Here is a 13,426-nt window from a genome sequence, read left to right as displayed (position 1 = left end):
GAGAATCGTAACCAGGCTATGGCCGTGGCCTGGCGATGATTAACCAGCTGAGGGAGAGCTGAGTCGGTGGAAGCTGGGCCTCTGCCCTCCTGTGTACACACGCCCTGCAGCCTAGCACTGCTGGCTTGCACCCCCAGGCTCCCCGCACCTGCCCTGCAGCAGAGGAGGGAGTTACAGCTTTGTTGGAGGAGGTGCCGGCTGGGCTCTCCACGGGTGGTCCCCCACCTCCCAATTCCCCTAGGTCCCACCCTGGCTCACCCTGGGGGCTCAGGTCAGATTCAGGGGTGGGACTCCCAGACTCGTAGCCCAGCCCAGGCCAGAGGACCCAAGCAGCGATTCCCCATCCTGGAACCTGTGGGCTTGCCTCTGAAATGGACCCACTGGACCACATCCAGCCTCAGGCCAGGGAAGGACTGTCCCCGCCAACTAGGAGTCCTCTCTCCTGTGTGTGTGTATGTGTGTGTGTGTGTGTGTGTGTGTGTGTGTGTACACGGGGGGTGTGCAGGGTCGGGGGTAGAATCTGGAAGAGCAGCTGCCTTCGCACAGCTCCTCTAACCCAAGGCCACCCCGTCTCCGGTTTGGACAGAGCCCTGGGCCCAGTCTACTGATCCTTTGGGGGTGGGGCCCATCCCCGGTCTCCACTTACTGCATTCGGGGCTGACTCTTAAGAGGGTATTTGGAATGTCCCGGGAACAAGAGGGGTCATCTGCAACTTGCCTTTCTATGGAGGGTTGGGGGGGGTCCTTCCTGAATCTCACCAATGCCAGGGCCCCTGGCCCTTCCAGGGCATCCCTGGGTGGGAGCTGGGAGAACGGAAAGGATACAGCTTGACGGCTCCGGAGCGGGTGCCGATGGCCAGGATGCGCAGAGAGGGGCTGTAGCCGAGGGCGCTGGGCTGGTGCGGGAAGCCATGCTCCACCGTCTGCAACGAGAACCAGGCAGGCATGGGCCTGTAGACACGTCCCCTCTGCCCCTCCACGGCCGGGGTCAGGGGGTCAGTGCCGGAGGGAGGAGCCGTAGCAGAGAGCCACCCCCAGCAGGAAGAAGGAATTCAGTCTCGTTCAGGTCCCCACCCGGACCCACCTGGGCCCCACCCTCAGTCCATTCCTGACCCGGTCCTTGGCCATATAGCCCTCCCTGGGAGCTCATTCTCCCGGGACACCGTGCTGGCCCCTTGCTCTCCAGGAACTCTGACCTGGTTCCTCCACCACCCGTACCGTGGGCGACCCACCCAGCCCTCCTGCAGGGGTGCGGGGAAAGCTCTGGGGGGCTGGCACAGGGGAGGCACCAGGTGGCTCAGGAAGCCCAGCTGCACCGCAGCTCCAGGCGGGCCCCTGGGGTCCGACGGAACCCACGGCTGCCCTTCCCGACTCTGGGCCACCGGAGGCTCCTCCAGCACTGAACATCTGCTCTGTCTCAAGTGCCTCGTTGCCACTATGAGTTCTCTTCCACCATCTTCCCAGGAAGGAAGCTTCTGGAGTGTTGTTGCAGACACATGCCTTGGCTCAGTTCTTATTATAGAAATAATACACATTGTAGAAAACTTGGAACATATAAAGGAGTTTGAAAAAGAAGACAAAGATCACCCACACTCCCACAACCGGAGTAACCCTTCCTAACAAGGGTATGTATCCGACTGTAAGCGTGTACGGGCCTATACTTAAAAACAGACACCTCAGAGAAAGACAAATACTGTATGATATCAATTATATGTGGAATCTAAAAAATACAACAAACTAGTGAATATAACAAAAAAGAAGCAGACCCACAGATATAGCAAACAAACTAGTGATTACCAGTGGGGAAGGGTGTTAAAATTTTTTTTAGATTTTGGGACTTCCCTGGTGGTCCAGTGGTTAAGACTCCGCGCTTCCACTGCAGGGGGTGAAGGTCCAATCCCTGAACTAAGATCCTGCACGCAGCGCGGTGTGGCCAAAATAAAATATATATATAATTTTTAAATGTTTTAAATAAAAAATATGAATAAAATAAAATAAAAACATATAGAAAGGATAAAAAAAAAGCCCAGAGACCTCACTGGGACCATGCCACATGGATATACATACAGACACATAGCTCTGTGGTCTGTCTTTCCACCTATAGCCAGCCCAGGCTGTTAAAAGCAGTAAAACGACTTTTTTTATTTTCGTCGCACGGTATGGCTTGCGGGATCTCAGTTCGCCAACCAGGGATTGAACCCGGGCCACAGGCAGTGCCGAGTCCTAACCACTAGACCACCAGGGAACTCCCTAAAACGACTTTTAAACGGCTTAAGAATATTCCTCAGGGGGAGGTGCCCTAACTCACCAGGCCTCTGTTATTGAACATTTACTTTGTTTTTAGAGGTTTTATAATTGCCAGTTGCATCGATGACTATTCTTGGGCTCCTATCTCTGCCTGCAACTCAGTATTTCCTTAGGCAGGTGTCCCAGGGGTGGAATTACAGGTTAAAGAGGTACGGATGTAAGCACTAGAGACTGAGACTGACAAACCATCTTCGGGAAGGTTTTCGGTTGTTTCTTAGTCAGCTAACCCCACTCCAGCCCCCCCCAGCACCCCCCCCAACCCCGCCAGGGGATACTGAACCTGTAGAGCTATAGATTCGAGCAGAACAGAGGATGCCAGCCAGCGACTTCAAAGATTTTTTTTTTTTTTTTTTTTGTAAACCATGGAGACTGCCCTGCAGAAAAAGGGTGCCCCGATGAGGCAGCTCTCCTTAGGCCCAGGGCTCTACTCCGGGCTTCACTCGGCCTCCAAGGGGCAGAAGGAGATAAGTCCTGGTGACAGCTGGAGCGACAGCTTAGCAGACCCAACTGCTTTGCTGCCTGCCTGCCCACCCAGGCCAGTAGCTCGCGGACGGGGGCCCTGTGCTGGGGTTGGCCCAGGGATGAGAGCTCCAAAGAGTGCCTATTCTGGGGACACGTAGGTGTGAGGGCCCCACAGGCTTGGTTCTCTGCCAGGAACACAGTCTGCCCTGCAAATGGCTGTACCTGGAAGGGTCATTTGGGAGGGCAGCAGCACACCAGCAGGAGCACTCCCCCGGCCCAGCCCCCCAGGCCCAGGTTCCTGTTCAGCTATGTAAAAAATGCAGAGCCTGGAAAAGCCTCGGGGAGATAGCAGGGTATCTGGAATGTAAACATTTCCCAGGAAAAGGAGGGCAGGGCACGTGACTCGGTGTGTGGGACGAGCTTCCCCAGGAGCCCCCACTAGGCCTCGGCTGGCCCCAGGCTGCTGGGGCCTCGGGAAGTCAGAGGCCCGAGCTCCAGAGAAGGTTCCTGGGATGACAGCATTTCCCCATCATCACCAGCAGCCGCAGCTCAGGATCACAGTGTCTGGAATTTAGAGGACTCTGGGGGAAACACCCAGCAGGAGTCTGGTGGCCAGCAGGGGCCCAGACCCTGATGCCCAGTATAACAACCACAAGCCGTGTGTAGATCCTGAGCCCTTGCAATGTGGCTAGTGCCACAAAGGAACTGAACTTTTAATTTTATTTAATTTCCATTAACTAAATTCAAGGATGGACCCTTAACTCAGTAATTAGAAAACTTCCCAGGTATGTTCTTGGGTTCCAAAGGAACAGGGGCTGGAGTTAGGCAGACCAAAGCTTTGAATCTCCTTTTTCAACTGTAAATCTTCCAAACTCTAAATATAGATCACATATTCCTAAAGAAAATTTAATGGCCAAATTGAGATGTGCTGTTGACTAGATGTTGAAACAATAATATTTTGGATATATTGGATTAAACAGAATATGTTATCAAAATAATGTTACTTGTTTAAAAAATTTTATAATGCGCTTCTAGAACATTTAAAATTACATATGTCTCATATTATATTCCTATGGGACCAAGGTGCTACCCTAGACGTTTTTACCTCGGGCATCAGCAGGAAAGTCAAGCCAAAGAGAAAACAGTCTGCAGCTTTTTGTCAGGTGCTCAGGCCACACACGTTATCCTATCAACTCGCTGGCAGGAAGTTCTCCTAACATCTCACCTGAGTCACACCTGCTGCGGATCAGCTCTTTTCCCTAGCCCAGAGGGAGACAAAGGTCAGGCCCATCGTTCAGTCACTCATACTCATTCCTCATTTCTTCAGGGTCCTGAGGACACTGTGCCACCCCTCACTCCCGAACCACCTTCTTTTCCATAGGCTGGTTTAGAAAGAACAGGAACTGAGTCAGGCCCATGAAACTTAGAATCCCCAACACCACTTAAAAGGTGACCGGACTTGGACGAGCTGCTTTGCCTCATTTCGCATGTGGTGACGCATGTGGTGACCGCGGTGGTGCTAATGGCTGCGCTGAGTGGGGGCGGGGCTGTCCTTGGCTCCAACAAGATGAGCCTCAGGACGACCACCTGACCGCGGCCTCACAGCGCACACAAGCCTTGCCTTCCTTCAAAGGTTCTCCCTCATTCCCTCGTATCCCTCAGGGCATCTTCTCCAAGTTGACCAAGCCTCCCTCAAAAACAGAATAAGGGGTGGGAACTTCATGGTGACCCTGACTGGCTGGGGCCAAGAGGATGGATTCAAATGTAGACAGTGTGGTGACAGGGGATTCCCCAGGTCCCAGAGGGGAAGCGACTCTGCTTCAACATGCAAATGAGACCCACAATCCCTGAATGAGGCAACATGATATGATGAGGTAAAGCGAGTCATGAGCTCAGGAAACTGGCCGAGCAAGGAGGCGTGGGGACCCCAGGCTAGTTACGAGAGGCCCAGGGGGTCTTGCTGGGAATGAGGAAGGGAGTGATTTGGATGTGGGGAGAGAACAGAGGTCAGTTAATTGAGGGGAACAGGGAGGAGCTGGACACCCAGGGCCCGAGAAGCCTGGGGAAGCAGGAAGTTTCCACGAGGCCCCTCTGCCTGTGCTCCGGCTGCCTCCCAAGGTGGGGTGCCCTTCCCATCCCCTGGTTCCCCCTCCCTCCGACTCCTAACAGCCTTTTAAGACGTGGTTCCCCCCACTGCAGCCGCAGGTCCACGTGGACAGGGACCCCTCCAGGCTGGTTTAGGGTTTAGGTACAGTTCCAGGACCCCAGAGCATAGAAGGTATCTGACCTCCCTTAAAGAAAGCAGCCCCTGGGGCACAGGAGGCGCTCAGCCCCAGGGGTCTCCTGCTGTGGACTTCCAAGGCACACAGCGACCCCGATCAGCCCTCCGCCCAGGACAGCGGGCCCGGGTTCCAGGGCCGGCCCTCCCAGCCAGAGACCCCAGCCGTCTCCAGCTCAGGTTCAAGCTAGGAGGCTGACCAAAGTGGGGTGTCCTCCCCTACCTCCTGAGCTCAGCATCCAGCCTACGTGGCACTGCCCCCACCCTGCTACCTGGCTCAGGTGACCTCTGCCAAGGGAAGAGAGAACAATGAACTCTTTTGACAGAGAGTTGGGAAAGGAGAGATTTCTAGGAGCCGCCAAACTGCAACATTAGCCTGGTGTGGGAGAGAAAGCCCATCTGTCTCACGCCGGCTCCGGGACCCCATTTCAGGTTCCCGGAAGGGAGAGAGCAAAGGTGGTTTGTCTGAGAGCGAGGGGGCCCTTCGTCCTGCCCCCAGCAAGGGGGGACCCTGTCCAAGATCGAGGGCTGAGGAGTCCCTAGCACTTGCTGGGGGGCAGGAAGGAAGGCTGCCCAGGGGCACGGGGTGGGAGGGTGTGCAGGGGGTGGGCTGGGGGACAGGGAGGCTACTGCCCCGTACTGGGTGTGGTCAGCCCAGATTCCTGGCGGTGGCAGCAACCTGGCCCTCCCTGTGCGGCTGTCACCTGACACCAGGGGCCCAGGCATGCAAAAGCCAAGAGCAAACCGCCTGGCCCTGGACGGGGCAGCTGGTCAGGAACACACTGTTTGTTCAGGGCCTGGGGTGGGGGAGGGTGGCCCAGGCAGGAAGGGCGGCCAGCGGGTTTCACCAGGGGAGGCAGGGCCTCGAGGGTATTTTCAAGGAAGGGGTTTTAACTTAACATGAGCTTACGTCCCCTTGTCCCCTCGGAGTCACTTCCTCCCTCCTGAAGCGCCCAGTGGGTCCCGCAGTCCCCTCATTTGGTCCTCAGTGGCCCTGCTGGCACTGCCAGCTGACCTCTCCGTCTTCCCAACAGGCCTGAGGACCCGGCACCCGGCACAGGTGAAGAGACAGAAGGCCGCACCCTGAGGCCACACGGCTGTGGGCAGATGGAACCGGCAGCCGCATCCCCAGCCAGTGCCCCCTCCAGGTGACTCAGGCTGTGCGAGCCTGGAGGCCTCAGTTTCCTCACCTGCAGAGTGGGAACAGCGCCCACCTGTGAGTCGTCAGGAGGCTGAGGCAGACCCTGTAGGGCATCAGCTGTGTGTGGGCGCCATTCAAAGCAATTTAACTCACTCAGCCCACCAATCTGGGTGTAGGGGTGATTATAACGCCCACTTTACAGATGAGGAAACTGAGGAGCAGAGAGGTTAAGTAACGTTTCTGCAGTCACTCATTGAGGAAGCAGCACAGCTGGCATCTAGACCCAGGCCGCCTGGCTCCAGAGTCCCCGCCCCAACCACTGCACCACCTGGCCCCTTTGCTGCTTGGCATGGAGCCCTTGGTGAACCGGAGCTGCCCCTCGGACAATCAGTCGCCAGCAGGGGGTTCAGAGCATCTGTCCACAGACACAGCTCCTTCCCAGGTACCGAAGCCGAAGAAACAGGACATGCTGCTCTCGGCCGCCGGGGACCATGTCCCTGCTCTCTCTGAGGCACCTCGCTTGGTGTGGGTGTCAAAGAGTTTGGCCAGAAGGTACTGGAGGGAGAGGCCCAGCTGGTGTCTGCAAGCCTCTTGGACTGGCCTATGATGGCGCCACCGTCCCACCTCCCAGCTCACTGCCCTGCAGACCGGCGCTTCCGGGATGGACACTGCCTGCTTCCCCAGACGTGAGGCTCAGAGCTCCAGCTCTGTGTATCCCACTGTCTGCTGGGACCCACCCTCACCCGAGGGTGCCAAGATTCTCCAAACTGAACCTTGAGCCAGATAACATTCACAGAGCTGTGCTGATACTGGAACCACCAGCCACTTAGGCCCTTCAACTCATACATTCACTCGTTTAATCCGCACACCCACACCGTGGGGTGGCTTCTGCTACCCTCTCCACTGAGAGATGAGTAACTTGTCCAAGGTCACCCAGCTGGTGAACCCAGGCAGTCAGGTGCCGAGGCTGGCGCCACTCACCCCTGGGCAAGACTGCCTCTCGATAAGTGGATGATCACCATGGCTGCTGTTCTGTCCAAATCGAACGTATCTCTTTCCTCAACCCTGCTCCTCGCCCCCTCTGGGCTCCCCAACCCAGTGGGCGGCACCACTGCCCAGCCAGGATGCAGGACACCCACCTCCCTTCCCTCCTACACTCCGTCTATCACCAGGTCTCATGAACCTCTCGCCCTAAACAGCTCTCAACCAGAGGCTATTTTACTGGCCAGGGGACACTGGGCAGTGCCTGGAACATTTTCGGTTGTCACGTCTTGGGGAGGCAGGGCCAGGGATGCTGCTAAACAGCCCCACAACCCAGTGGGCCCCAAAGGCCCCAAATGTCAACGGTCAAGCCCTGCGCCCCACCCCCACTGCTGGGCCCCAGTCAGTCAATGCAACGTCTCTTAAGTGCTCTGAGCTTACCTGCTGACTGAAAGGTAGGGGGGGGAAAAAAAAAAAAAAAAAAAAAAGGTCCCAGAGTTACCTCCTCTAAGTCATAAATGAGATCGCTCAGTTCCTCTGCTCAAAACTCACCAGGCTCCGGAGTGTCAGACCCAGATTCCCAGGTTCCAGCCTCCCTTGACCCTACAGCTGACCTCACAGCCAGGGGGCCGGGGCAGGGCTGGCGTGGGTAGGACCACCCAGGCTCCCAAACCTTCCAGGATCTGGACTCACCCTCCAAGCCCAACCCTTCGGGCTCCACCATTCACCCAGAACCTAGACGAGATGAGTCTAAGCCCCTCCCCTCCCCAACACCCCCCCCAAGACGTTCCCCTCCCGGACGTGGAATTTTAGACCGTCAGCCCCCTTCCTTCCACCAGACTACAAATGTCCTGGAGGGCAAAGGTCTTGTCCGAGATTCCCAAAGCCCCAGCGCTGGGCTGTGCAGGTACTCAATGCATGCTTCTTGGAAGTGAATGGGAGGAAGAAGGAATTCCAGGAGCCTCCCCTCCCCCTCCCCAGCCAGGCCTGGGGGTGGGGCAGTCCAGTTTGGGGGCACGGGGTGGGGGGGCGGGGGGCGGGAATGATTCTTCTGCCCCAGCCCCACCCCAGCCCCACCCTGCTGCTGCACAGTTGGAACTTGGGGCGGGGGTTCATCCCTCTTCACTGAGCCTGTCTATCCGGTTTCCACTGGAATTGGCCACCTTTTTGGGGTGTGAGATCCCAGCATCATCAGGGGCAACGGAAGGCGACAGGGGTCACCCAGCCGCCAGCCGCGTGGCGGATGCTGAGGTTCTGAGACCCACACCCAACACCCATGGGCTGCTCCCTTGGAAGTGAGAATGGCAGGCCGCCGGGGCCCAGAGGTGCCCCATTCATAACATATGCACACCCACATCCCAAGGTCCAAAAGCCGTACCCACAGCTTCCTTCCCCCAGTGGGAGGAGGTATTCACATAGGGAAGCCCTGATCCCAGAGGCAGCAGCCTCACAGCCTCAGGTCAAGAAAATCAGAGGAAACCGGCAGAGCAGGTTGGGACCCTGACTCGCCTCAAACAAGCCCCGGGAGCTCTCTCTCCCTGGGAGGCAGGCAGCCCCTGAAAACAGCACCTGACACTCCTGGACCACTGTGCCTAGCACTTCAATGATCTAATTCCGTGCAATCCTCATAGCAAGCCTGTGCAGTGGGTGATGGGCACAGGGTCATCCAACTTCTAAGTGGCTAGGCTGGATTTGAAGCCCACCCGTCAGCATGTCCTGGAGGGGTCCTGGGACCCCTGAGGGGAAGAGCATCTCGCTGCTCCCCTTCCTGCAGCCCACCTTCCAGGGTGGAGGGAAGCTCAGGCATGGAGGCCAAGGGCCTAGATCAAAGCAGAGGTGAGAGGAGCTAATGACCCCGAACCGGCTGCAGATTGCTAGGTGGCCTCGGAGCTCATAAGCCACCCTGTGTTCCTTCCCCTTTACAGGCCAGCCCCCAGGGAAGCCCCATGACCGTGGGTAAGAGGACACCCGCTTGGGGGGCCTTAGGAGCAGGTGTGGAGTTGGGGTGGTCAAATGCCAACCCCGGCACCTTCTCCCAGGTGCCTCTCCCCACTCACCCAGGCCTAGAGCCGGCCAGAAGGAATCATGTGTTCTGCCTGCAGGGAAAGCTGTGTTTTCCTTTGGGGGTAATTTGAGGAGGGAGGGAACGGCCATGGCCTGTGGCCCCAGGGCTCCAAGGAAACTGCCATCATGGGAACATTGTTATACTTTGCAGGGTTCAAAGCACTTTCACCTTTCCCGGCCCTAGGCCCCCTCCATAACCCCGTGAGGAGGGAGGCAGGACAGGTTGTTTTATCCCCATTTTACAGGTGGGGAAACCTAGGCTGGAAGAGGCGGGGTGACCTGCAGAGGTCACACAGCCAGCGAGAGACCTGGGACAAGGAGAGCTGACTGGGCATCCTGTCACCCTTTCCCAGGAAAGCCTCTAACCAGACCCCATGTCCAAAATCCAATTCCCAGGAGGCACAGCAGGCAGTACCGAGTGAGTACCTTAGTCCAGGTAAAAGCGACCCCAGCGCCAGCCCCAGCCTGTGGGGAGGGTGATACCTTTTGTTTGTTTGTTCGGCCACGCAGCGCAGCTCGCGGAATGTTAGTTCTCCAACCAGGGATCGAACCCGCGCCCTCGGCAGTGAGAGCGTGGTGTCCTAACCACTGGACTGCCATGGGATTCCCTGGGAGCGTGACAGCTTCGTGCCTGCCATAAACGCGCGGCTGGCCCTCCACTCCCCTTACCTTGTTAAACTGGAAGAGGTCCCGCTTGAGCCTCTCCCTCGCAGGGTCATGTCCCGGCCTCAGGAACCTCCTCATCTTGCTGCGCAAGGGCCCCCTGGGGAAAGGGGGGCAGCTGCTGAGCACCGGGGAAAGGAGGCCCGGCGCCCCAGAGCCCGACCCGGCGCCCAGCTTAGGCAGCCTCTCCCCAAGCACGGCAGGCAGCCGCCCCAGGGCCGGGCCAGCTTCACCCTCGGCTTCCCCACGCCTCACGCCCCATCCGCGGAGCGCGGTTCCCCGACAGGAAACCGGAGGGAGCTCTGGACCTGGAGGCCGGAGCTGGTTAATGCTCTGACGCTCGCTCCCGGCCACCTGTGGCCTAATAAAGGCAACAGGAGAAGCTGGGGGAGGAAGCCATTTAGCCCAGCTTTATGGGAACAAGGAGGGCCAGAGGCCCTGAGCTTTTAAAGCTTAATTGTTCACCTGTTTTCTGAAAAACCATAAAACTCTGGCTAAACAGAAAGGGAAACTTCACAAGCCTCTGTCTCCAGAGCCGGCTGGAAGGTGGGAATGCAAAGGCTGTCCACCTGGGCTCCCAGATCAGAACCCCCGATGGGGGAGGGGAAACGCCCCCACAACTCCAGGCCAGGGCCCAGCAGAACTCCCTCGGGGGGGGGGGGGTCAGCACACCTGGGCAGATTCTTCCTTCTAACTTCAGGGAAGGCTCTCCAGCGACTCTGGGCTTAGGCTGCTCCCACCCGCCACAGCCGTCCGGAACCTGAGTGAGTGAGGTGCAGAGCACACAGTCGGGGGGTGCTGGCCCATCCCACCCCACAGCCGGGGCCCACGGTGGAGCTGGGTCCACCCCCACGGCTGCTGGGGGTCTCTCTCTGGAAGCCCAGGCTTCCAGGCTGCCCCACCTCCCACCCTCAGCTCTGGCTCTCCAGTTCCAGCTCCCCTGGGCTCTGAGGGGGTGTGCTCGGAAAGGCTCCCTTTCCCATGGGCCCAGTGGAGACTAATCAGGAGAAGAAATCTGCTCCCAATAAAGAAACCAGCTCAAGGCCCCAAAACTGTCCTCCCACCATAGAATGCATTCCCAATCCAAGGGGAACTATTTCTGGCTCATCCTTGGGGGAAGGGGGTGGGATCACATGTGCTCCAGCTTCCGGCTTCCAGGAGCACAACCTCCCACTGACCACAGGACACCAAGGCCCGTCCTCGGAAACACAGGGGCTCAGGCCCACCCTGGAAATGGCTCCATTCACGCCTGACACTATAAGGGAAGGAGGCAGAGCCAGTCCCTGCCCTGGAGGAGCTTACTCTGGGGTAGGGGCAGGTAAAGACAGGACAGTGCACAGTGCCGAGTGCCCTCATGGGGAGGCACAGGGGCACCCGGCCCAGCCTGGGAGGCAGGGGAGTGTCCTACGGGAGAAGAAGGTAGTTAAGCTGAGACCGGAAGGATGCCCTGAAGTTTCTGGCTTCTTGAAAGGTGACAAAAATTCACCATCAGGCCAAGACTTTGCATATGAATGGACCCTGGCAGGCACACGCGTGGCAGAGTTGGAGGGACTTTCTGGCAGAGATGCACATCCCAGGGCAATCCAAACATCTCCAGCTGGGAACAGGCGGAGACCAGCCCTCAGAGCGCCTCACCTTCTGGGGACACCAAAAAGGCCACCACCTGTGAGAGGGTTGGAGAGCAGAGGTCTGTGCCTTCACATTTTGGGGAGCCAGAGCAGAACGGAGAGCCCCACTTCTCCAAGGAACAGCAGGTGGGCGGGAAACTCCCAGGTGCTCACTTGACCCGAGGCCCCGCAGGGGGTTCAGGGAACAAACACGGGAAAGTCCCGGAGGCTCCTGGGCCTGGGAGTGAAAACAGACTTGGGGCCTGCAGCGACCTCGTCCTCCTGGACAAACAGCTGGGCTGGTGGCCTCGCATTCCAGCCATGGGGGAGGGTAGCGCCAGCTCATCAATCTGCCACCCTGGGCTCCTGGCGATGCCCCCTCTCCCTCTCTTGGCCCAGGTCACTGGGTCAGAAGCCAGAGGAAGCTGGGAGGGACGCCCTGGAGGAGGAAACGGGCCTGCAGACTCCAGGGAGAGGCCACCCTGGGCTCTGCCCCGGGGACCCTCTCAGGCTGTAGGGTGGGGACAGGAGGGCACAGGGCCATCTGTGCCAAGGACCCACACAGGCTCAAGGGTGACACCGCACAGTCCCAGGGGCAGACGTGCAGGTAGGAGGGAGGGAGACAGGATGCGGAGCTGGGTGGGAGAAAGCCCCACTCGGGGAGGGCGGGCGGGCACTCCATCCACCCGGCTGCCCCTTGGAGCCCCTGCTGCCTACCAGGCACTGAACCAAACCTTTGTGCGTTAGAACAAGGTGCACCTAAACCTCATCCTGGATGTTCGTTCTCCTTCCAGAAGCCTCCCTGGAAGGTGAGTGGAATATTCCCACTTGGCAGACATGGAAAGAAGACCACAGAGGCCGGGCAACTCATCCAAGTCACTAAGAAGGTACCAAGAGAACTCAGATTTGACCCCAGGTGTGGGGAATTCCCCAATCTTAGGGCTCTGGGAGGCAGCAAAAGATGCACCGACAGGACAGAGGATGCCTAGTTACAGCCGTGCAGTTCAAAGGCGCAGACACATGCAGACACACACACTCCCACATGCCTTCAGCTCAGAGCCAAGCAAGCAGTGTGGGTCCTGGCCTCTGGTGAGGTCTGGCTGGGCAGGGCCGGGGGGCCTTGCCTGGACCTGCCACTCATTCCAGCCGGGGGCTGGAACACCACTGGCCTGGGGTGTCGGAGCCAGGACCTTCAGCGTAGCTCCCAGTACAGAAAAACTGCCCACGTCAAGGCATAAAAAAGTGCCATCCCTTCTTGAAGGCGGACAGGTCTGGGACCGGCTGGACTTACCTCCAAGCAAACCCTCAGCTCCGCTCACCCCAGGCAAGAGGTTCTCTGCGGAGAAGCTTCAGGAACCTGGGCCTGGAGCTTCCTGATGTGGAACAGATCCTACCTACTCAACCCACTCCTGAGGGAGGCAGGGAGACGTAAGGGAAAGAGGCCAGGGCTTGGGACCCACAGCCAGGGCTCAAGCACCACAGCTCGGCTCCTCCAAGCTGGGTGGCAGCCCCCCGAGGTCCAGAGAGCTTGTCTGCTGTGAACAGTGGGAGCAATGCCAAAAGCCAGTGCCTGGCACGGAGCAAACACTGTCTGAGGACTGGGCATACAACCGTGACAGACAGACAAGATCCTCTAGTTCACCAAGCTTACATCCTTGCAGGGGAACGCATGACTAAGAGGTACACAAATCAGTCAGCGGAATGGTTTCAGAGAAAGCTCAGAGCCTACAAGGAAATAAGGGAAGATGCTCAGATGCAGTGACCAGGCTTCGGTGGTCGGAAGGACTCAGTGAACCTTCCTGGGTCTGGGTCCGTGCGTTTGCCGTTCCTTCTGCCTGGGGCTCTTTTCCTCCAAATACTCACAAGCCTCCCTCCCTCGCCTCCACGCCAACGTGTGCGCACGCTGAATGAATGAACAGAGGTG

General features: G+C 58.1%; 1 protein-coding gene across 16 annotated transcripts in view; it reads right to left on the bottom strand.

Moving 5' to 3' along the window:
- Window positions 1-13,426, bottom strand: part of LLGL2 (LLGL scribble cell polarity complex component 2) — a 33,077-nt gene that overhangs the window by 11,970 nt on the left and 7,681 nt on the right. For 8 of the 16 annotated variants that reach the window (XR_005017846.1, XR_005017843.1, XR_005017844.1 and 5 more), the window contains 3 exons: window positions 10,568-10,655; window positions 9,902-9,995; window positions 825-922 (listed from right to left, as the gene is read on the bottom strand). Coding sequence is in view for 11 of the 16 variants with exons in the window: in XM_036837456.1 (XP_036693351.1) it covers window positions 825-922; window positions 9,902-9,976 (173 nt within the window). In the remaining 5 variants the exon portion in view is untranslated. Of the gene's footprint in view, window positions 1-824; window positions 923-9,901; window positions 10,174-10,203; window positions 10,223-10,567; window positions 10,656-11,530; window positions 11,741-13,153; window positions 13,199-13,426 lie in introns of those variants that run through there. The other 8 variants (XM_036837446.1, XM_036837445.1, XM_036837453.1 and 5 more) reach the window with 6 other exon arrangements.

The sequence above is a fragment of the Balaenoptera musculus genome, chromosome 20 (genome assembly GCF_009873245.2).
Source record: "Balaenoptera musculus isolate JJ_BM4_2016_0621 chromosome 20, mBalMus1.pri.v3, whole genome shotgun sequence".
In the NCBI taxonomy this organism is placed as follows: Eukaryota; Metazoa; Chordata; class Mammalia; order Artiodactyla; family Balaenopteridae; genus Balaenoptera; species Balaenoptera musculus.
This window is presented reverse-complemented; position numbering and strand designations above follow the sequence as displayed.